This window comes from Natrix helvetica (genome assembly GCF_964273705.1).
Source record: "Natrix helvetica genome assembly, chromosome: 14".
In the NCBI taxonomy this organism is placed as follows: Eukaryota; Metazoa; Chordata; class Lepidosauria; order Squamata; family Natricidae; genus Natrix; species Natrix helvetica.
The window spans coordinates 5,469,081-5,493,024 of record NC_138564.1 but is presented as its reverse complement, the minus strand read 5'-3'; the positions used below and the strand labels follow the sequence as shown (position 1 = coordinate 5,493,024).

At 46.4% G+C, this 23,944-nt stretch overlaps 1 protein-coding gene across 2 annotated transcripts in view; it reads right to left on the bottom strand.

The window, feature by feature from the left end:
• ADGRD1 (adhesion G protein-coupled receptor D1) overlaps positions 1-23,944 on the bottom strand; it is a 158,862-nt gene that overhangs the window by 56,426 nt on the left and 78,492 nt on the right. For both annotated transcript variants that reach the window (XM_081966884.1, XM_081966885.1), the window contains 3 exons: positions 16,132-16,205; positions 13,563-13,686; positions 2,465-2,568 (listed from right to left, as the gene is read on the bottom strand). In XM_081966884.1, coding sequence (XP_081823010.1) covers positions 2,465-2,568; positions 13,563-13,686; positions 16,132-16,205 — 302 coding nt within the window. The remainder of the gene's footprint in view (positions 1-2,464; positions 2,569-13,562; positions 13,687-16,131; positions 16,206-23,944) is intronic.

The following is a 23,944-nucleotide window of genomic DNA, read 5'->3' as shown; positions in this document are numbered from 1 at the left end:
CGCTATATATATGGAAATAAGAAAAACGTATTATTATTATTATTATTATTAGCCTCCCCAAAGCAGAGTTAAATTGGCATTCTGGAAGGCTGAGCAAATAGTTCTCACAAAACCGTCCAGCTGAGGATAACCGTAAGCCTTGTTATTTGAGAGGTTTGGGTGAATTGAGCAAAATCTACCTTGGAAAGGGCCCCAAGTCATTTGAATAAAGGAATCCGGTCTGATCCACGGATCCAACACCATTGACAAGATCGATGGCATTGGGTTTGGATCAAGCATGAAATCCTCTTACCTTTGCTACCGGATCGGCACTGGAAGCGCACGTGCCCATGGGCTTGCTTTGCTATCATTTGATGCTTCTGTGCATGCACAGACTATCTGTGATGACATCTGGGTGGGTGGGAGGAGCCTCCCACCAGTTCCTCTACCGGTTTGGCCAAACTGGGGCGAATCGACAGAATGCCACCTCTGGTTTGGATGAAATGCTCAAGAGGATGGGCTTCCTTTCAGATCCCTAAAAGTGATACTGCCATTCAATTGGCAGGAGAGGGCTTTGGAGTCCATTTATTAGCAGTGCCTGTAACAACTGATATTTTACAACTGGTTTCCTGGTCCCGAAATGCCTTGATATGCCCTCACCTTTTGGGGGAATGTTTCTGATGGCCATGTGGGATGGGTCTTTTAACTTTTAACTTTAACTTTTATTTGATTTCTAGACCGCCCCTCTCCCAGAAGGGACTCGGGGCGGTGTACAGTCATATTAAAAACAGTAAATATACATAATATAAATATAAAATAAATATAGATGTGGCTGGAGGAGGTAGCAATAGTTTACTGTACAATAGTTAAAGTTAGATTTAAAAATTTTTAAATTTAAAAATACATTAAGAAACACCCCTAAAAACTATCCCAGGGTAAAATATTTGCCAGGAGGTATAAATGGGACTATAAATGGGCCAGGCCAGCTAATTGGAACAGGTGAGTCTTAAGTTTTTGTCGGAAGGAGCGGAGGTCGGTAGTAGTTCTGATATCGGGGGGGAGGTCATTCCAGAGGGTTGGGCCCATCACAGAGAAGGCTCTACTCCTAGGCGCCGCCCGTTGGCATTGCTTGGTGGACGGCACCCGGAGGAGTCCCTCCCTGTGAGAGCGGATTGGTCGCAGGGATGTATGTGGTAGGATGCGATCCCGCAGGTAACTAGGTCACTTTAATGTCTAACAGAAGATGGCCATGGGAATGTATGCTTATCCGGTTCTCAAAGCAGCTGGTAAAGGAAACATCTTCACACTTGTGTATTGGCTAAAAATCTGCACCCTGACTAATGGGAAAGGTCTCTGCCGCTTTAATTCTACTTGCCTTGCCTAAGGAGATTCAGACGTTGCTTTGCCCCTGTTGCTTTCACTTCTGCTTAATAAAAGCTTCCTTCCTTTCAAGAATCTTCACTTTCTTAAGCTAGAAGGAGGGGCAATCCTTACACTTCCATTCAGATTTCTGAATCGAAGCATAAGGAGATGTTTCTGCACCCCAGAAGGATCCTAACCTGGATTGGTTTAGAAGCATCTGATTTGTTCAGCCCGCCAAACAGACTTCAGAAATGTAGACAAATTGCCTCCCAGCTAAACCTCGACACATTTCACACAATCGTAGGGTTTGCTAGGACCTCGTGTGAAACAGGTTCTCCATTGAGGTTGCCGAGCAATTCTTGTGGATTGAAGCCCAATCGATCAAGTCAACGTGCCTCCTGGAGAGTCCCACAAAGAGCTGATGCCTCTTTCTTCAACCTGGGGGCCTCTCAACGAATTGAGACCGCAGCTCTGGAATTGCCCGTTAGCCTAGCCAGGTTGAGGCACCTTGATGGATCTTCCAGTCATTATAATCCCCAAACATCTGCAAATTATTATTCTTTCAGTTCCAGCCGGCAGGGCTTGTGAAGGTAAGTCCTGCGCTTGGCCAAAGGGTGGGCAGAGTGATGTGGGGGAGGGGAGAACATTGTGGTCCTGCATGGGCCAGATTAATGGCTTTGGTGGCACGCATGCAGCCCACGGGCTGTAGTTTGAGGACCCATGCTTTAGGACTACAAGTCCCGAGTCTCTCAATTTTGCTGCAAGGTTGGGACCTGCAGTTCTCAGGCTTTTGTGAGGACCCACTACGTGGAATGCCAAGCTTCTGTAAACAGCCTGAGAATAAACGACAAGGAAATGACCTGCGATGTTTAAAAGCTTCCCACTTCCAAGAAATTAAAAGTAATTTACACCAAACTCAACTCAGTGTTACTAATATGCGGGCGGCATCTAATTAAGGAGGTTTAAGGAATTAATAACCTTTTTTTTATGAAACGCTCAGCGCCTGAAAGCATTCAGTCCAGTGGCCCGAAAATGAAGTTGTGGAGTTTTTTTCTCCCACCGACTATCTGTATTTCCAGACTGATATTGGCTCAGCGGGAAGAAAAAAGTTAAAATTACTCACGACAGAATTGCAAACGTGACCAGCGTGATTGTCAAGCAGAAAATGGAAATGGAGCATCCTACGTAACTGATAGAAGACAATGCCACCTTGTGACCGATGGTTAGCTGTGCAAAAAGAAAGAAAGAACGAGAATCATATTTAATGATTCTTTACTGTCTCCTAACCAGTTATTTTAAAGAGAGGGCGAAAAAAGATACATCCAGCTGACACATGAAATGTTTTTTTTAAAAAATTAAAACCTTCTCCGGAGATTAAAACAAAAAAACCGAAAACCAAGAACTAACCCAAGGAATTAAGCAAGAGCCAATCCATTTGACAGGCGAACAACTCAACCATCTGTTAGCGATCAAGAGTTCACAGTTATGACAACAACAGGAAAATAAACGTTTGTTTTTGAATGAGATGAAGACATTTTCTAGAATCCCTACAGGTTTTGTTTGGGCTCTTTGTTTTAATTTTAACTGTTCCCTATTTGTGAATTAGACCATCATGGATTGTTCTCACGAGAGGTTTGCGAATCGATGGGTTGGGCACCATGAAGTCAAGGTTGACTCCGAGCGACCACATGGGTAGATTTAATTCCCGGAGGATCTGTCCCCAGTTGGTCCTTCAGATCTTCCAGATCTGTACGTGAACGTCTGGCTCTCGTTTATTTAATGAGAATGACAAGGTTGTGTTTTCATTTTTGGGTTGGAAACGTCTTTGGAAGACGGGGAAAAATGGTGGGGATGTGTTTCACGCCTAAAGTGGGATTAGAACTCACCATCTCCTGATCATTGGCCCTAAATCACCCAGCTGTCTTTCGTGCCCCAGGCAGGACTAGAACTCACTGTCACCTGGTGATTGTCCCCAAATCACCCAGCTGTCTTTCGTGCCTCAGGGAGGACTAGAACTCACTGCCACCTGGTGATTGTCCCGAAATCACCCAGTTGTCTTTCGTGCCTCAGGCAGGACTAGAACTCACTGTCACCTGGTGATTGTCCCAAAGTCATCCAGTTGTCTTTCGTGCCTCAGGCAGGACTAGAACTCACTGTCACCTGGTGATTGTCCCAAAGTCATCCAGTTGTCTTTCGTGCCTCAGGCAGGACTAGAACTCACTGTCACCTGGTGATTGTCCCCAAATCACCCAGCTGTCTTTCGTGCCTCAGGCAGGACTAGAACTCACTGTCACCTGGTGATTGTCCCCAAATCACCTAGTTGTCTTTCGTGCCTCAGGCAGAACTAGAACTCACTGTCACCTGGTGATTGTCCCAAAGTCACCCAGTTGTCTTTCGTGCCTCAGGCAGGACTAGAACTCACTGTCACCTGGTGATTGTCCCCAAATCACCCAGCTGTCTTTCGTGCCTCAGGCAGGACTAGAACTCACTGTCACCTGGTGATTGTCCCCAAATCACCCAGCTGTCTTTCGTGCCTCAGGCAGGACTAGAACTCACTGTCACCTGGTGATTGTCCCCAAATCACCCAGCTGTCTTTCGTGCCTCAGGCAGGACTAGAACTCACTGTCACCTGGTGATTGTCCCCAAATCACCCAGCTGTCTTTCATGCCTCAGGGAGGACTAGAACTCACTGTCACCTGGTGATTGTCCCAAAGTCACCCAGCTGTCTTTCGTGCCTCAGGGAGGACTAGAACTCACTGTCACCTGGTGATTGTCCCAAAGTCACCTAGTTGTCTTTCGTGCCTCAGGCAGGACTAGAACTCACTGCCACCTGGTGATTGTCCCAAAGTCACCCAGCTGTCTTTCGTGCCTCAGGGAGGACTAGAACTCACTGTCACCTGGTGATTGTCCCAAAGTCACCCAGCTGTTTTTCGTGCCTCAGGGAGGACTAGAATTCACTGTCACCTGGTGATTGTCCCAAAGTCACCCAGCTGTCTTTCGTGCCTCAGGGAGGACTAGAACCACTACACCAAACTGGCTCTACATTTGCACTTCCACGCACTTCAACGCACCATTTTTAGGATCAAATTCCAAGCCCTTGCACAATTGTAGCACTGATCTTACAGATGAATGCGCGCTTCTACTGAATCGAAAACCTACAAAGCTGCCTTATTCTGCCCATTTGCAGCCCGATTTATACGGTCCCGTTGTGGGGGAGAGCGGAGTTTGAAAGCAAAGCAAATTTTGCTTGAAGTCACTGTTAATTAATGATGAAATAGGAGAGCATTTATGCAACATGTTATTTCTCTAGGGGGAGGGAAGCTTGGTTATTATTCTCCGTAATTAGCTGGAGCAGTTTCTCAAAAATGCAGGTGACCAAAACACTCCCAGGAATATCGACTTGCTAGCTGGTTGCATATCAATACATAAATATGCATTTGGCTGGTTTGCAATGCCCAACAGGAATTCATTGGGTGGCCTCCAGACTTTGTACCATCACAAAATCAAGGTCTTTGTTTCCGCTTTGTTTAACCTTCCTTGATGCTTTCCTGACTGACTGTTCATTCAAGGTTTTGACTCCGGAAAAATATCTAATTTCTCCTTCAGATGGAAAATAGCTTTGCCTAGCAAGCCCGCTGCAAATCAAGGGTTGCATCAGAAAGGCAGAACGATTGCCGTAATACAAGGTGAAATATCAGGCAGCAAAGATGGAGGAAATTCAACATTTGTTTAATTGCCCCGCTTGGAGTTACAAGGACGGTATTTGGGAAGGGCTTCTCCAGAATGTATGATTCGGTATGAAAGATTGGGTGGCAGGAGAAATAAGAGGGAACTATATAGAGGGGAAAGGGACGTGGTGGCTCAGTGGCTAAGACGCTGAGCTTGTCGATCAGAAAGGTCGGCAGTTCGGCGGTTCGAATCCCTAGCGCTGCGTAACGGAGTGAGCTCCCATGACTTGTCTCAGCTTCTGCCAACCTAGCAGTTCGAAAGCATGTAAAGAATGCAAGTAGAAGAATAGGAGCCACCTTTGATGGGAACGGAACAGCGTTCCGTGCGCTTTTGGCATTGAGTCATGCAGGCCACATGACCACGGAGACGTCGTCAGACAGCGCTGGCTCTTCGGCTTTGAAACGGAGATGAGCACCGCACCCTAGAGTCGGGAACGACTAGCACATAGGTGCGAGGGGAAACTTTACCTTTACCTATACAGAGGTGATCCTCGACCACAATTGTGCCCAACCTTTCGGTTGCTAAGCGAGACATTCGTTAAGCGGGTTTTGCCCCATTTTACAACCTTTTCTCGCCACCATCGTTAAGTGTAAATCTCTGCAGTAAGTAGCATGGTTGTTAAGTGAAACTGACTTCCCCACTGACTTTGCCCGTCAAAAGGTCGCAAAAGGGATCACGTGACCCCGGGACTCTGAAACCGTCATAAATATAAAACAGTTGCCAAGGGTCTGAATTTTGATCACATGATAACGGGGATTCCGCAAGTGTGAGAACTGGCTGAGGTCCTCCTTTTTCAGCGCCGCTGTAGCTTTCAATGGTCGCTAGAGAAATTGTTGTAAGGCAAGGGAATTATCTGTAAACCCATCGTATTCTCTTGTTCGACTTTGGTCCTTTTGGGTCCATTTTGAGTCCATTTTTGGTCCATGTTGAGTTCTGCATTTCTTCAAACACTTTGAGCAAACGGGATAAACTCCTTTGAAAGGGAGTCAACCTCTTTTCCAAGGCACCAGAAGGCAGGACAAGAAACAACGGGTGGAAACCAAGGAGTGAAGCAACCTGGAATTAAGGAGAAACTTCCTAACGGTGGAGGATAATCAACTTGTGGAACAGAAGTTGCCTTCAGAAGTGGTGGGTGCTCCGTCACTGGAGGTTTTTAAGAAGAAACTGGACAGTTTGAGATGGTATAAGTCCATGACGGCGAACCTATGGCACCTCTGCTACAGGTGGCACACAGAGCCCACCCTGGGGGCGTGACAACCATTTCCCCAGCTCAGATCCACCTTGCATGTGAGTGCCTCCCACTGGCCAGTTGGTCTATGCCTCACATGCACTGGGGGAGGTGGCGGAATGCATGTGGGGGAGAGGCACTCACATTGCATTTTGGGGCTTCGGAGAGTGCCCCCACGCCCCGTTTTGGCAAAATGAGGGACGCGGGCGCCACACGCATGCCTCCTGCACCAACCTGGAAGCACAAATAGGCAAGGGAGAGCAGCGCACATGTGCAGCCGGCGGGGGAGCATGGCAGGAGCATGTGCATGCACAGGGGTTTGCACGCACATGGGCAGGGTTCATCCATGCATGTGTGGGGAGTGGGGCACACACAGGGGGGAATCACGCGCGCATTGCATTTTGGCCATGGGCATGCTTTCGGCACACAACGGTTAGCCATCACTGGTGTAGGTTCTCCTGCTCGAGCAGAGGGTTGGACTAGAAGACCTCCAAGGGACCTTCCAGCTCCATTCTGATGGAAAGGTTTTTTTTTTAAGGCGAGGCCGCGTGGGATGGGGGCACCATTGCCAAACAAACAAGAGAGAAACCATTCAAGTTTCTCCCCCATGCCGCTTCCTCATGAAGCTAGCAGGGCCAATGCCGGTATGAATCTGAACGCCATATGGCCACGAAATCTTCCAACATCGATATATTTAGTCTTCCAAAATAAGAAATGCCATTCCATGGGATTTGCTCTGTGGCCAACGCCAAGGCGAGATGCTAAAATCTTCCATATGCTTCGTTTTTTGACTCCCCGTTGAAATCCCTGCCTTGAAATATGGCCATTGGCTGCCTCTGTAAATAAGTCAATATCCACTAAAGGCGCGATTAGGATTATTTATTTATTACGTCTGCTCTTTGTGGAGGTATCCCGAAGAAAGTTTATGTCCAAATTAATTTATGTATCACATAAACGAGTAATTAAATTATATTAGTGCTGATGTGCTAAGCTTGCAAACTCAGCATCCCTACAAGTTATTTTATCAAGGACTTAATATGCAGAATAATTCAGATCCAGGGGGAAAATGCATGTCTTGTTTAACCAGAATATTTGCAGCTCAGAACTGAACTGGGTGTTCTTGATAACTTGGTTGTTGTTGTTTTTTGCAGAAGTTGTGTTACCCAACTAGGTATCATCATAATTGTGTGACGAATGGCTATGGGAAGGAGGCATGAAGAGAAGGTTTAGGGGTGATACGATAGCTGCCTTCCAAAACTTGAAGGGCCGTCACAGGTAAAAGGGGATGAATTTATTCTCCAAAGTACCTGAGGGCTAGTAGCTCAGTGGCTAAGACGTTGAGCTTGTCGATCAGAAAGGTCGGCAGTTCAACGGTTTGAATCCCTAGCTCCGCATAACGGAGTGAGCTCCCGTTCCTTGTCCCAGCTTCTGCCAACCTAGCAGTTCGAAAGCACGTAAAAAATGCAAGTAGAAAAATAGGGGCCACCTTTGGTGGGAAGGTAACGGCATTCCGTGCACCTTCGGCATTTAGTCATACCTGCCACATGACCACAGAGACCTCTTCGGAAGCACTGGCTCTCCGGCTTTGAAACGGAGATGAGCACCGCCCCCTAGAGTTGGGAACGAGTAGCACAGATGTGCATGGGACAAATGGATGGAAATTTGTCAGAGGGAGATCCAACCTGGAACTAAGAAGAAATTCCCTGACAGTAAGAACAATTAAGCAATAGAATAGCTTGCCTCCTGGAGTTGTAGGTACTCCATCACTGAAGGCAGGTTTACTTGAAGCCCTGAAGATGTTACCTAGTTGGGTGATGAAATGTCTACAAGAAAGGAACCAAGCTCAGAGAGCACCAAGGGCCCCACAAGTGAAGTAGGTGAATGCAACTGAGTTTGGGCCACAAAAACTTAGCATCATTTAACATGTGGTGCAGCCTTGGTAGGAGATGGTCTTCTTGGTCCTTCAGCTTCGTCTAATATTCCTGTTGCAGAAGACATTAGAACCAGTGAAATTAATTTGTTGTTGTTAGTTGCAAAGTTGTGTCCCACCCATTGCAATCCCATGGACAATGTTCCTCCAGGCCTTCCCGTCCTCTACCATCCTCTGGAGTCCATTCAAGCTCAAGCCAACTGCTTCGGTGACTCCATCCAGCCACCTCCTTCTCTGCCGTCCCCTTCTTCTTTTGCCCTCCATCATTCCCAGCATGAGGCTCTTCCCCAGGGAGTCCTTCCTTCTCATTAGGTGGCCAAAGTCTTTGAGTTTCCTCTTCAGGATCTGGCCTTCTAAAGAGCAGCCAGGGTTGATCTCCTCCAGGACTGACCGGTTGGATGGCCTTGCAGTCCAAGGGACTCAATGCAGGAGTCTTCTCCAGCACCAGAGTTCAAAGGCCTCCATTCTTTGGCGCTCAGCCTTCCTTATGATCCCACCTTCACAGCCATAAATTGCAAACTGGGAAATCCATCGCCTTGACTATACACACTTTTGTTGGCAGGGTGATGTCTCTGCTTTTTAGGATGCTGTCTAGATTTGCCATAGCTTTCCTCCCCAGGTACTGGAGTTAATACAGACTATTATAAAGCAGAAGTTGGAACCTCCCAGTTCTGAAATCGTTGAGTCTCCTTTCCCCTCTTTTTTTTTTTCAGTTCCCAAATCTCCTATTAATCTTGTTGTTGAATTCCACTGGTTTATAAATGCCAACGTTTGTTGGCACCACTGTATGCCTGCTTCCCCCCCACCCACCCACCCTAGCAAACTAGATGATAAAATGGTTGGGTAAACTCTAGAATAAACGTAATCCATTAAACGAGAAACAAACAAGGCCAGATTAATTCTGCCAAGAAAGAAGGGGGTGGGGAAAATAAACTACAGATCTAACCCAAAATTTATCGCCACTCGGGCCAAATAGAACTTTTGCCAGAGTGGGACGTTTATTTCATGTTTTCCCTATATAAAGTTAATCGATCTTTTATCACTTTTAAGCCAGCCGTCCTTAAAAGACCTTAATACCTGCCTCTCTGGGATAAAATTCATGGTGAACTGTGTTGTTGTTGTTTTTGATGTGGAGCTTGTCTTTGAAATTTTTTTTTTCAAAGTGGCAATCACTTAAAGCAACAGGAATTGGTTTCATTTTTTTAAAATTTCTGTTTGGAAAATGAGAGAGGGAGCCGAGAGCTAAAATGTTCTGAATAATAAAACAATGCGAACCTGTGTCTGCGTATCTGAAGGACCACTCGGATGAGAAGTATAAACTGGACTGGAAAAGACGGAGTGACTATATTCAAAACAAATACCGGACTAAAAAATTATGTTTAAACCAGAAACTTTTCTCCTAGGCATAATACCGGAGGGGTTTAAAAAAGATACACTCTATCAAATTATACATGTACTGACTGCAGTGTGCAAAAGCTATGCACAGCATTGGAAAAAAGAAAATACACCATCAGAGCTAGATATAATCAGAAAAGTGTTGGCCTGTGCAGAAGCAGATAGGCTCACTCTGGAACTTAAAAATAAAGGGGAATCAGAATATTTTGAGGTATGGAATAGATTTTATGACTGGCATAAGTTAAGATGACAAGACTGGAACAAATGTATATATTGTGATCGAACAGAAGGACAGACAATATATTAAGTAGAATAACTGTTAATGGTTGAAACTAGCTGTACATAATGTGAATATACGATCACCCCGACTCCGCGGCATTGCATTGTTTTAAATGTAAAAACAATAAAAATATATATATTTAAAAAAATTCAGTTAGCTTATGAATGAAGGCATAAGGAATGTTACAATTTATTCAAAGTTAGTTTAATAAAGGGGGAGTTACAGCGCAAGAATAGTAACATGTTAAAATTAGTTAGCTTATGTTAGCGTACGGTTGTTAAATGTTTATACCCTGTATTTTGCTCTGGGAGGTCGGGGGGAGGGAGGGTGGGAAGAGGGAAGGGCAAGGGGGGGGTGATAATTGTAAAGTTTATTTAAAAATTTTAATTAAAAAATAAATAAAAATAAATAAATAAAAGGAAAATAAAAATGTAAAAATAATAAGTAAACAAATAAACCAACCACCAATGGGCGTCTTTTTCTGCCATCAATAATAATAATAATAATAATAATAATAATAATAATAATAATAATAATAATAATAATAATAATAATAATAATAATAATAATAATAATAATTAATTGTCCCGAGTCTCCAAACATTCCTAGCCTTTGTGATTGGCATCCTCCATGTTTACGAGCTTGGGGTGTGTAGAATTCCAGGCACGCAGTGCAGAATCTGCTTTTCTGGCGCAAATACATTTTCTCCCCCCCCCCTCCCCCCGACGGGGGAAAAATTCCACAAAGTGGAAGATAAATTTATCTTCCCTGCAAAGTAAATCAATGACTATAAAATGAACCAGCCACTTGGAGAGAAAGCAAGTAGGTGAAATTTGGGTTTCGGGGGGAAAGAAGGGAGAAAAAGCAGAAAAGGAGGAAAATGAATCTTTGTGAATAAAACAAATTTGAGGAACTGTGCAAATATTGGCAAGGGGCTCTCCCTGGATTAGAACAATCTGTGCGGAGGAAACATGCGCTCAAGGCAAATATTTGAGTGCGAAACCGTTCGGGCAGCTTTTTCCGGTTAATCGTAATTGTAAATTGTCTTCTTCTTTTAGCCCAGCCAATCGGCACCAAGATCCTTGCCAAGCAAGACGTGGAGATGAATTCCCATTTGCTTAGATGATACAAGGCGGACATGTGACCGTGCCAAGGTTCGTGTCATTGGCCGGATGGTTGGATCCAGTCGGATTAATTAGGGCCCTTGCCAAAGGCAGGAGTCGTACCACCCAGTGTTGAGTGGGAATAGCCAAGGCTGCCATGTGGATGGAGGGTTGAGATCCTAGCAGGGGTCTCTGACATCCCATGGAACTTCATCCAATCTCCCACTGACTGCAATTCTGTTCTGACCGAGGCATCCCAAGAGCATGAAGCAAACTCCTCGTCCCGACAAAAAACCCTTTTATAATTGACTGTGAATTCTGTTTATTCACATCCAGCAAAATCTTTCCAGGGAGGATTTACAGTCACAGACCTTATCTGGCTTGGAGAGCTGCCAGGCCGATCTCTGCAGAACTTGGCAAGGAGTCTCAGAGAGTCACGAACCAATTAAGTGAACTAATTGTCTCCTGCAAACTCCACTCCCCTTTCGCTCCTCTTTTATTTCCTCTGGGAGGGGCCATTCATCATCCACCTGTGGCCTTACTCCCAAGTCGATCCTTGTTCTTTAGCTGTTCCCTTCATCTGGCAACTCTGTGCATGCGCACACTGGGAACAGGCTCCAGCTGTTCTTCTGCCCCACTGATGTCTGACTCTGAAGGCAGCTGATAACTGGCATACGGCCCTGGCCCTCTCTCTGCCTCCAACACAGAGTCCTCCTCATAGCCTTCCCCAAACTCCAGGACTGGCCTATCTTCCTCCCCAACCTCCTCACTGTCCGAATCTGCTGCCAGTTCCCCTGGCTGCTAGCGGGCCACAACAGGTTCTCCTCCTGCTTGGTCAAGTTGTGGCTGAAACTGTGGCCTTTTCTTGCAAAAAATCCCGACTTCATAAAAGGAGTCCGAATGCGAGCCCAACCGAATTTCAGCCATACATCAGGACTTTAAAATGCCACATTCATGAAGATGACGTCCAAGATAACAAAACAGAAACAGAACAGCAGGAGAAATTACATGGTTGTGTTTTTTTTTTTTTGAGATGGCTTAAAATGGACAGTCCAGAGGGACAGAAAGATGGAAGGAAGTAGCATGGTTCCATTGCAACTCATTTCAACATGCATCATGTTGCATCAAGATTGACTCAGCCTTCCATCCTTCCGAGGTTGGTAAAATGAGGACCCAGATTATTGGTGGCAATATGCTCTGTAAACTGCACTGTGAAGCGGTATATAAGTCTAAGGGCTACTGCTATCATGACAATAGATGCACAGGTATCAGAGGTGGCCTTGCGCTGTCATGGTGGGACCAGGAACTTCTGCAGATATTCCTTAGGAAATGATCTATCTGGGTCTCCTATGTTGGAGCATTTGTGAACTTGAATTTCAAGGCCAAGACCTCAGTTTCTAGTTTTGGGGTTCCACCATCAACTTTGTGGGTAGAAGGTCCTCCAACTGTTCCACCTCTAAAAGACCGCATGACTAGCAACCATTGTTTAAGAAGAGCCCAACTTCTAAGTCTTGATATTAAACAAAACCCGTTGGTTACCTACCAAAAAATGTTTTAAAAAGAAAGTCTAGATCAGGGGGTGTCAAACTCAATTTCATTGAGGGCCATGTCAGGGTTTTTTTTTAATGAAAAGTGTTTTTTTCATATAAATATCCACATGTATACCTTTACATCTTAACAAACACTATTATATCTTATCCAGTATTATATCAGTTCCTCTCAATATCGACCAACAACAACTCTTCTTCGCTCTTCTGCTTTCCATACACCATATTATACCCAGTTCTACAACAACCCTACCTCCTCTCCTTCTCTCTCCCTCCCTACCTCCTTCTTTCCCTCGCTACTTTCTTCTCCCTCCTCTCCTTTCTCCTCTCTCCTCTCTCCTCTCTTTCTCTCTCTCCTACTCTTTTCCTCACCTCTGCTTTCTTCTCTCCTCTCTTCTTTCTTTACTTTTACTTTACTTTTATTTAGATTTTTATACCGCCCCCTCTCCCCAAAGGGACTCGGGGCGGTGTACAGTCAAATAAAAACACATCAATAAATAGAAGATACAAACACAAAGAGGAGGCAATAAGAAACTGTACATATCTGAAGTAAAGTAGTTAAAAGCAATATTTAAATACCCTAAAAATACCCAATTAAAATATCTGCCAGGAGGCTCCCCTCCTCCCTTCCACTCTTCCCTACTTCTCTCTCCACTTCATCTCTCTGTTGTTTTACAAAGAGGGCCACATCAGGGTTGTGTTTGACATCAGGGGGGCCAGGGGAGTGTGGCCAGGGTGGACATGGCCAGCTCAACGTCACTTATGTTGGGGGCACCTGTGGCAGCCCATGTGCTCTGCCAGCGAAAATGGGCTCCTGAGCTCAGTTTCCAGCTGTGACGGCCTCCTGCAAACTTCTGCCAGCAAAAATGGAGCTTGGGAGGGCAGCATCTAAGCACCCTGTAGGACGAATCTGGCCCATGGGCCTTGAGTTTGACACCCCGGGTCTAGATGATTCAGGACTGTTATTTTACCTACACACCACAGTTACGAATACTTTGGCTTGGCTTACCTTTAGTGGCACCACTTGCATCAAAATGGCAAAGTTGGTGAGATGGTTGCAGAGGCAGGTGGAATAATTGAGGTCACCTCCATCACGCACACAGCCTTGGTTGGACCAGACACCGCTTCCGTTTCTGCAAAAAGATCGACATGCAGGTGGTACCTTGGTACTCGACGGCTTTGAAACTTATCCAATTTGATACTCGAGACATTTCGATGTGAAAATGTTGTCCCAGTACTCCTTGTTTGATTGGTATTCAAAACACAAATGTCTAGGGAGATTTTCAAGTCCTCCAGGTCACGGTTGTCCCAAAGGTGCTTTTTTCAAGAGGCAACTGGACTTTCCGGATTTTCTTTGAAGACGTTTCGTTTCTCATCCAAGGAGCTTCTTCAACTCTGACTTGGATGGTGGGGAATGGAAGGATTTATATTCCTTGGAGGCAACTGCTCATATCATCCTCCAAGTGGCCTCAACGACCCTCTAAAAGTATGCAAATCAACCACTGTCTGCAAGGAGTATAAATCCTTCCATTCCCCACCATCCAGTCAGAGCTGAAGAAACTTCTTGGATGAGAAGCAAAACGTCTTCAAAGAAAAACCAGAAAGTCCAAGTTGCTTCTTGTAAAAAGCACCTTTGGGACATTCAATACACAAGTTAGAACTTCTAGGTGTTGGCCACTTTGTGTGACTACTACATTATTCACAAGAAGTTGTGAATGCCCCAACACTGGAAGTCTTTAAGAAGATGTTGGATAGCCATCAGTCTGAAACGGTATAGGGTTTCCTGCCTAGGCAGGGGGTTGGACTAGAAGACCTCCAAGGTCCCTTCCAACTCTACTGTTGTGTTGTGTTGTGTTGTGTTGTATTGTATTGTATCGTATCGTATCGTATCGTATCGTATTCCTTTTGGGAAAAAATTGTCATCGTTTTTGGTGATTATCATGCCTCCCGTGCCTAGGAAATGTTGAGAAAGATCCAAAAACTGGGATTTTCTGATGCCCACCCTAGTCTCTTAAAAACTGCATTACCCATCACCAGGTCTCCAGATCATCCCAGATCATCCCAGCCCCACCTTCCAGGGATGGGAACGTTCCTCTAACGTTATCCCATCAAATAAAAAAGAATGACTTCCAGTTTTGAAATCAGGAGCTCAAACTTGTCTCTTCAGCCGCAGGAGCTAATGGGCCTCCGTAAGATCCGTAAGACGACGTAAGGATGAGAACTGAAGTGACGAGGCCGGTCCAAAAATGGGCAGCCTGCATCAAACAAGTATTCCAGTGGTTTTTCCCTTTTTTTGCCAGATGTGAGGGTTTGTTTCAGAGGTGGGTTTCATATAATTTTACCGCCGGTTCTCTGTACACCAAAATTGTGAAGGCACATGCACGCTTGCTTTGCAAGCACAAGCAGCTACCATGCACGCGCTTTGCTCCTGTGTGCAGCTTGCATGCATGCGCATGGCTTAGAAAATGTGGCTAAATAGGATGGCATAGGGCCAGGGCAGGTGGGCAGGCCACTCGCAGGTCACCACTACCAGTTCACCAGAACCAGTCTGAACTGGCTGAATATCACCACTGGTTTCTTTGCTTTTTTAAATAACAACAACAACAATACAGTTCCTCCCAGACTTGAGTTAATAATAGCCTAGTCTGGTGGTGAGTTCCGGATCTCGTTGCAACTACTACGGTGCAACAGGGCCGGGTGTCCACCACATGTACTCACCACCCGCGATGCCTCCGTGATGCTCCAGCTGCTCGGTGGAGCGTCGCGCAGGCGCCGTACACTCTGTGCACATGTGCGGAAGCCCTGGAAACTTCAAATACTGGTAAGGAGCTCGGATGGGCGGGTGGGCCCTCCGGAGCACAGTACCGGGATGGTACCTGGTGTTCCCGGCAGGCACCGCTACGCCCGTACCGGGACATACCGGTTGTATCCCACCACTGGCCTAGTCCCATGGTGGTGAACCTATGGCATGGGTGGCAGAGGTGGCACTCAGAGCCTTCTCTGTGGGCACGCACATCATCGGTCCAGCTCAATCAGCTGGTCGTTAGATTTCTGACATGTGCATGCATGCCGGCCAGTTGGTTGTTGGGTTTCTGAGACCTGCATGTGCAGCAGCGAGCTGGTTGTTGAGTTTCTTAGATGTGCATGTGTGCCAGCCAGCTAATTGTTGGGTTTCTGAGGTGCGCATGTGCGCCAGCCACCTGGTTGTTGGTTTCTGAGATGTGCATGTGCACCAGCCAGCTAATTGTTGGGTTTCTGAGATGTGCATGTGTGCCACCCAGCTGGTTGTTGGGTTTCTGAGGTGTGCATGTGCACCAGCCAGCTGGGTGTTTGGTTTCTGAGATGCGCATGTGCGCCAGGCAGCTGGTTGTTGGGTTTGGCTTCCGTGTTTTTGCACTCTGTGCCGAAGAGGTTGGCCATCCGTGGCTTAGTCCCCTGTTTTAGCTTTGCTACTGAGAAGAATCGTGGTTTCATTATTCGGAGTTTCCTTCCGGCGAATGCAGCAGGCAGGGATGAGCAGAAGACACGGTTGGCTGCACCTTGCAACACATAAGCCTTACACAAGGGTGACAACTCACCGGTTATCCAGAAAGGCACAATACAGTCTCACTTGATTACTTTGGTTCGTGGCTTGACTGTACTGGAGGGGCGTCTGGAAAAGAAGAGAGATTTGATCAATGCCTCGGCGAGGAGGGAGAGAGAAATGCTCTTTTGTGTGTTCACGCTCACAATCCCAAGAGAGGCTCTTTTGTGTGTCTTTGCAAAAGGGGGTGATGGGATAAAACCTCAGGTTGGGGGGAAATGACAGTGGGAGGAAACCCACCAAGAGCTCAGCTATTCTAGGCAGAGGCCATTGGTCTTTAAAATCTAGATTGGAAGTCTGTGGCTATGCAGCTGGTATTGATCTTTGGCTGAATTATTGTGGCAATCCTTCCTTCCTACTTTCTTTCCCTCCCTCACTTTCTCCCTCCTTCCCTGTCATCCTCTCAATGCTCTTCTTTCTTTCTTTCTTTCTTTCTTTCCTTTCCTCTCTTCCTTTTCCCCTCCTTCCTTCTCCCCTCCCTCCTTCACTTTCTTCCTTCCTTCTTCTCATTCCCATCCCTCCCTCCCCCTCCCTCCCTCCTTTTCCCTTTCCTTCATTTCTCCTTCCTCCCTTCCCTTGCTCACTCCCTTATTTCCATCCCCCTCTCTCTTCCATTTTCCCTCTTTCTTTCTCTCTCTCCCTCCTTCTTTTCCCCTTCGTTTCTGCTTCCCTCCTTCCTTCTCTCCTTCCCTCCTTTTCCATTTATTTCTCCTTCCTTCCTTCTCTCCCTTCTTATTCCCATTCCTCCCTCTCTTACTTTCTCCCTCCTTCCTTCCCTTCCTTCCTCCCACCTTCCTTCCTTCTCATTCCCATCCCTCTCTTTCCCCCCCTTTCCTCCTTCTTTACCCTTTCCTTCCTCCCTTCTTATTCTCATCCCTCCCTCTCTTCCTTTTTCTCTTCCTTTTCTCCCTTCCTCCCTCCTTTCCTTCCTTCCTTCCTTCTTCTCTCTTTCTCCTCTCTCCCTCCTTCTTTTCCCCTTCCATTTCTTCCTCCTTCCTTCTTTCCTTCCTTTCCCAGGTTCTTAGTGGTGGACAAAAATGCAAAATCCAGTCTGGACATCTGGCTGACATCTGTCCAACCAATGACATTGAGTCTTTATTGATTAGCCCTTGAGCCATATCAAAGGGCAAACTTCCAGAAACAAATTATTACTAAACCACAACAAATTCTTCTATAACCCTCCTACAACCTTCCTGTGACCTTAGATTGGCCGACTTGAGAAAGCGCCCGATCTCTGTAAAGACTCAGACTGAAAAAAAAACGATGTCAGAAAAATTAGCAACAACAACAACAAAAAAAAAACGGGTATCACATTCTCGTGGAAGAGATCCAAATCATATTAAATATCTACTAGGGATGAAAACAATTAGAAGAATTCCTAGAATTAAGAAGTCACGCCGTAATTCTAACCACCAGGGTGGGTGCCTGTCTGTCTTTTAAGCCATTTGGGAGAGGAAGAAACTCACAATAATTACAGGCTTGTGTAACTTTTGCCTGCTACATCACTCTTTTTTTTTTAAACCTGGGAAGAAAAAAAAAACCCACCAGGATCAGGTGGGGTGGCCTGTTCTTTATCCCGCATCTGAGTAACATGTTTTTGCAAAGTTATAAGAGCGACTGCATTATTATTTTTTCTTCCAACCCCTCCAAATAAAAGTTTTTGGCAGGCAGCGCAAGATCCCAATCTTTTCCACGTCAAAATTAACAAGACACTCCGGTCCAATTTTGCAGCAGTGACAGCATCTCCAACCAACTTAACCCTTGTCGTGTTGGAAGGCAGGGCAGGAAACGGAGCAGGTGGGAAAAGATCCCACATAGGTACATCGCTAGGAGAAAGTGCTGCCTTCAACGTTGCTGGGAGAAAGTCTACAGCAGGGGTGTCGAACTCAAGGGCCGCAGGGTGCTTAAATCTGGCCCACGTGGCCGGCCTGGAAATTGGAAAGGACCAGTCCGTGGCACCTCTGGCAGCCAAAATGGGGCATGGGGGGACGTGCGCAGCTCCACCCTGCCCAGTGGGGAAATTCAAAACTTTTTACTACTGGTTCTGTGGCCATGGGTGGGAAAGGATACTGCAAAAACCCAATTCCCTCCCCACTCCAGTGGAAGGATACTGCAAAAACCCCATTCCCTCCCCACTCCAGTGGAAGGATGCTGTAAAATCTCCATTCCCTCCCCACTCCAGGGGAAGGATACTGTAAAATCCCATTTCCTCCCCACTCCAGTGGAAGGATACAGTAAAATCCCAATTCCCTCCCCACTCCAGGGGAAGGATACTGTAAAATCCCATTCCCTCCCCACTCCAGGGGAAGGATACTGCAAAATCCCCATTCCCTCCCCCACTCCAGGGGAAGGATACTGCAAAATCTCCCAATTCCCTCCCCACTCCAGGGGAAGGATACTGCAAAATCTCCCAATTCCCTCCCCACTCCAGGGGGAAGGATACTGCAAAATCTCCCAATTCCCTCCCCACTCCAGGGGAAGGATACTGCAAAATCTCCCAATTCCCTCCCCACTCCAGGGGAAGGATACTGCAAAATCTCCCAATTCCCTCCCCACTCCAGGGGAAGGATAATGCAAAATCTCCCTTCCCTCCCCACTCCAGGGGAAATATACTGTAAAATCCCATTTCCTCCCCACTCCAGGGGAAGGATATTGCAAAATCCCCATTCCCTCCCCACTCTGGGGCCAGCCAGAGGTGGTATTTGCTGGTTCTGCAAACTATTCAAAGTTTTCACTACTGGTTCTCCAGAACCTGTCAGAACCTACTGAATTTCGCCACTGTCCATGCCCCATTTTGGCCGGCAGAGTGCTACAGAAGGTGTCCATCCCATCACTCCCACCCCCAGCCAGCCCCCAGAGGAGAACTGCAATGCTGATGATCCAATAATACAATACAATACAATAGCAGAGTTGGAAAGGACCTTGGAGGTCTTCTAGTCCAACCCCCTGCCTAGGCAGGAAACCCTATGCCTTTTCACACAAATGGCTATCCAACATCTTCTTAAAAACCTCCAGTGATGAAGCATCTACAATTTCTGAAGGCAACTTCTGCTCCACTGGTTAATTGTTCTCACTGTTAGGAAGTTTCTCCTTAATTCCAGGTTGTTTCTCTGCTTGATTAGTTTCCATCCGTTGCTTCTTCTACTGCCCTCTGGCACTTTGGAAAATAATTTGAACCCCTCTTCTTTGTGGTAGCCCCTCAAATACTGGAATACTGCTATCACATCATCCCTGGTCCTTCTTTTCTCTAAACTGGCCATACCCAATTCCTGCAGCCGTTCTTCATAGCAATTCATACAGTAATAGTGTATCACAGTTTGGCCCAAGCGTTTGAAAACTTGGCTCTTATGATTTCACGTTTTCACCCAAACTTGAAAACACTAGGATTTCTTAGCAACCCTGAGGCCCCACCAACTTTCCCTGCATTGCATCATGAGAAGCTAAGACTCAAATTGTGAGCCAACCAGCAGATGGATTAAAAAAAATCTTTGTTTTAAGGTGGAAAGATCATGGTTAACTTTTTTTTTAAAAAAAGTTTGTCTTAAAAGGGGCTGTCGAATTCTTTTTGATTTTGAGTTACTCTAGATCAGTGCTTCTCAAACTTGGCGGCATTGAGATGGGTGGAACTTCGATTCCCCAAATTCCCCAATCAGGATATATGGGGAATTCTGGAAGCTGAAATCTACACATCTGAAGGTTGCCAAGTTTGAGAAACATTGATCTAGAGTAAAACGTCTCTCTACTCCACTCGATATAGCTTTATAAACACACCCTCTCCAACAGCCAATGCTCAAATAAGCAAGGATTAATACCAGACAAATAATCAGGCAGAAAACAGTCCTAATCAAGGAATCGCCAAGAAGAAAAACCACATTGGTGGATTGGGAGAATTCTGGAAGTCAACACATTTTAGATTGAGAAATACTAGCCTAGGGAAATAAAGAGATATCAGATATAGCATGTGATAGCAGAGTTTCTGTTGTGGCCCAGCAGGAGCTGTTGGAGCTGCCACCAGACTCCGACAGCGAGGGTGTCAGTCCTGCAGAGGTTCCTTTAAGAATCTTTGGCCTGCCACACTTTCTTATAATTTCCTATGATGTTTCATTAGTGTAGTAATTGGGAGGGGGAATAGAAAGGAGTAGGATTGTGGAATGTGCTGTTGTGATTCTTTTCTAGAAGCCAAGGTCATCTTTTGTCTCCGCACTCGACATGTGACCGGAAGAAGCTGGGTGGAGATGCCAGCGTGGAAGAAAAGGATTGGGGCATGTGATTGATTTATGGGGGTGGTGATAGATCACGAACTTTCAACTGGGTGAACTCTCAGGATGTAAATCAGAGTTGGAATTTCATAGCACAATGCCAACATGCCTGTATTATTAAATTGGAACTTTAAGGATGATTCTGTTCTGGACTCTGATTTACTTTTGCATGGTATTTGGAACGCTAACAGAGGGTCCCTATGAGTCGGCTCTGGAGGATGTGGAGGACCCTGGACAGGGTTCCGACTCTGAGCAGGGCGCAGAGAGGCTGGTTGGCCACCAGGAGGCACCTGAGGCATGGAGCAGTGGTGAAAGCCAAAGGGAGTGTGCTCCTGACGTCATGCCTTGGAGCAGTGGGGAGGAGACAAGGGAGTGGTTTCTGGATGCCTGGCAACGGAGAGCTGATAGACGTAGAGAACAGCTACGCAGTTCCAAGAGATGATTGGACTCAGGTGATCGTAATCAGGCTTCTCTCAAGGCTATTTAAGGAGGGACTTTCCAAAAGCTGTTTTGCGGGAATCAACTTATCATTAGAGTTGGAGACGCTCTCAAATCTGTGTTGTACCTCGGCAGGCTGGATTGCTGCCAAGGTGTTATCTGTACTGGATTGCTGCCAAGGTATTGACTGTAGTGGATTGCTGCCAAGGTTTAAACTATGTGTAAATAAAACATCTTGCAGAGACCTTGTTTCGGAGTGCTTTGGTACACGAGAAGGGGGGTCAGAACAAGTTTCAATATTGGATGGGCTGACACAAAGAAGAGGGGGACAACTTATGTTCTAAAGGCAAGATAATAAAAATGGATGGAAACTAAATGAGGGGAGAAGCAACCTAGAACTAAGGAGAAGCTTCCTAACAGTGAGGACAATTAATCCGTGGAACAACGAGACATTGTGGGTGCTGCTTCATCACTGGAGGCTTTTAAGAAGAGATGGACAGCCGTCTGTCTGAAATGGTATAGAGTCTCCTACTTGTTCAGCGGATTGGACTAGAAGATTTGCAAGGTCCTTTCCAATGATGACTGATGATGATGATGATGATAGCAGAAGTGATTTAGCACACTTTAAGATCACATAAGTTCCAGGTCTAAAACAATCTTAATTCAAATGAGCAAGTTAACAAATCAATTATTCATAATGGTCCTAGACCAGCTAGAAAAATAGGCAGTTCTTCTAAGGAATCCTCTTGGTGCAGGTGAAGAAGGAAAATGTAAAAGTTGGCTTGAAATTCAACATTAAGAAAACTAAGATCAGGGCATCCGGCCCTCTCAATTCCTGGCAAATAGATGGGGAACAAACGGAAGTAGTGATAGATTTTACTTTTCTGGGCTCCAAGATGACCGCGGATGGGGACTGCAGCTAAGAAATCAAAAGACACTGGCTCCTGGGGAGGAAAGCGATGGCAAATTTAGACAGCATCCTAAAAAGCAGAGACATCACCCTGCCAACAAAACTGCATCTAGTCAAGGCTATGTTTTTCCCAGTTGCAATGGATGGCTGTGAAGGATGGGCCATAAGGAAGGCTGAGCGCCAAAGGATGGAGGCCTTTGAACTCTGGTGCTGGAGAAGACTCCTGCATTGAGTCCCTTGGACTGCAAGGCCATCCAACCGGTCCATCCTAGAGGAGATCCAGCCTGACTGCTCTTTAGAAGGCCAGATCCTGAAGAGGAAGCTCAAAGACTTTGGCCACCTAATGAGAAGGAAGGACTCCCTGGAGAAGAGCCTCACGCTGGGAAAGATGGAGGGCAAAAGAAGAAGGGGAAGACAGAGAAGGAGGTGGCTGGATGGTGTCACCAAAACAGTCGGCATGAGCTTAAATGGACTCTAGAGGAAGGTAGAGGACAGGAAGGCCTGGAGGAAGGTTGTCCATGGGTCAGATATGACTTTGCAACTCACAACAACAACTAAGAAAGCATTGCCATCAAAATTAATGGGTTTCTTATGAGTAGACCCGCATTCAATCTTGTCCCACAGATATGGAACTGGGACACGAAAAAAAAAAGGTTTATCTTTACAGATGTCTTGCATTAAAATATTAAAGATGGTGATGCAACCATCTGTCAAGGGTCACAGAGCGATACGCAGAGCTCCAAATTAAAAACATGCCGCGCTCTGAAGGGGAACCTTTTTGTTTTCCAGCTTTTTGTAATCTCAGTCCTTCTGGGCAATGCCTACAGAGTGGGACGTCTTGCATATTTCTGGGATGAAGCATCCCTCCATTAGTCTTTTGACCTTTCAACACTCAAGCTCCCCTCCTCAGTTTGCTCAGCCAGTCCCTGGGGAATGGGTGGGAGAGGCAGTCCGGAGAAGACTTGCTGAGATGAACAGGGCGATGGAGGCCAGGAAGCCTTCCAGATGTTGCTTATGGTCTGTACGTACTATACTGGGGCGTCTCCATTTCTGCCAAGAAACATACAACCACGTAGAGGCAGGAAAGACTGAAGAAAGATAATGGAAGAAGGGGACCACGCTCTGACTTTAACTCCAACCTAGGGAGAAGGTATATAAGGCGTTGCCACCATGTTGTCAGTTGCCACCTTATGCTTGCTTGGGCTGTATGGTAACAGACTGCCATGAACTGTGTGGGGAGGGAGAATGAAAGGGGGAATGCCTGGGGAAACGAAAGTAAACGCTGCTTCTCCTGGAAATGCTACCTCAAGGCCACCCAGCTGGAAGAAGGATGGTGTCAGGCCTGATAGTGAGAACAACCAATGGAACAGAAGTTGCCTTCATAGGTTTTAGGAGCTTCATCCCTGGTAGGTTTCAAGAAGAGAATGGACTGCCATCTGTCAGAAATGGTGTAGGGTCTCCTGCTTTTGGGAGGGGTTGGACTAGATGACCTATAAGGTCCCTTCCAAGGTCTGTTAATCTGTATCCAACTCCAAAGCACCATGAAGGACAGCGCAAACTGGGATTATTGCACCGAGACAGCCTTGGTCGCGTTGGTAGATGATCTCTGGAGGGCCAGAGATAGAGGTTGCTCCTCTATCCTGGTCCTATTAGACCTCTCAGCGGCTTTTGATACCATCGACCATGGTATCCTACTGCGCCGGCTGGAGGGGATGGGAGTCGGAGGCACCGTTTTACGGTGGTTCGGCTCCTACCTCTCCGGCCGGATGCAATATGTGTTGACTGGGGGGCAGAGGTCAACCCCGAGGACACTCTCTTGTGGGGTGCCCCAGGGGTCGGTCCTCTCGCCCCTTCTGTTCAACGCATACGTGAAGCCGCTGGGTGAGATCATCCGTGGTTTTGGGGTTGAGTACCATCTGTACGCTGATGATACTCAGTTGTACATCTCAACCCCAAGCCACCCCAACGAGGCTGTCGAAGTGATGTCCCGGTGTTTGGAAGCCGTCGGGGTCTGGATGGGGGACAACAGACTCAAACTCAACCCCTCCAAGACTGAGTGGCTGTGGCTACCGGCGCCTTGGTTCAGCCAGTTGATTCCATCACTGGCCATAGGGGGCGAACAATTGTCCCCTGTGGAACGGGCGCGCAATTTGGGCGTCCTCCTAGACGCCCGGCTGTCAATGGATGATCATGTGGCAGCC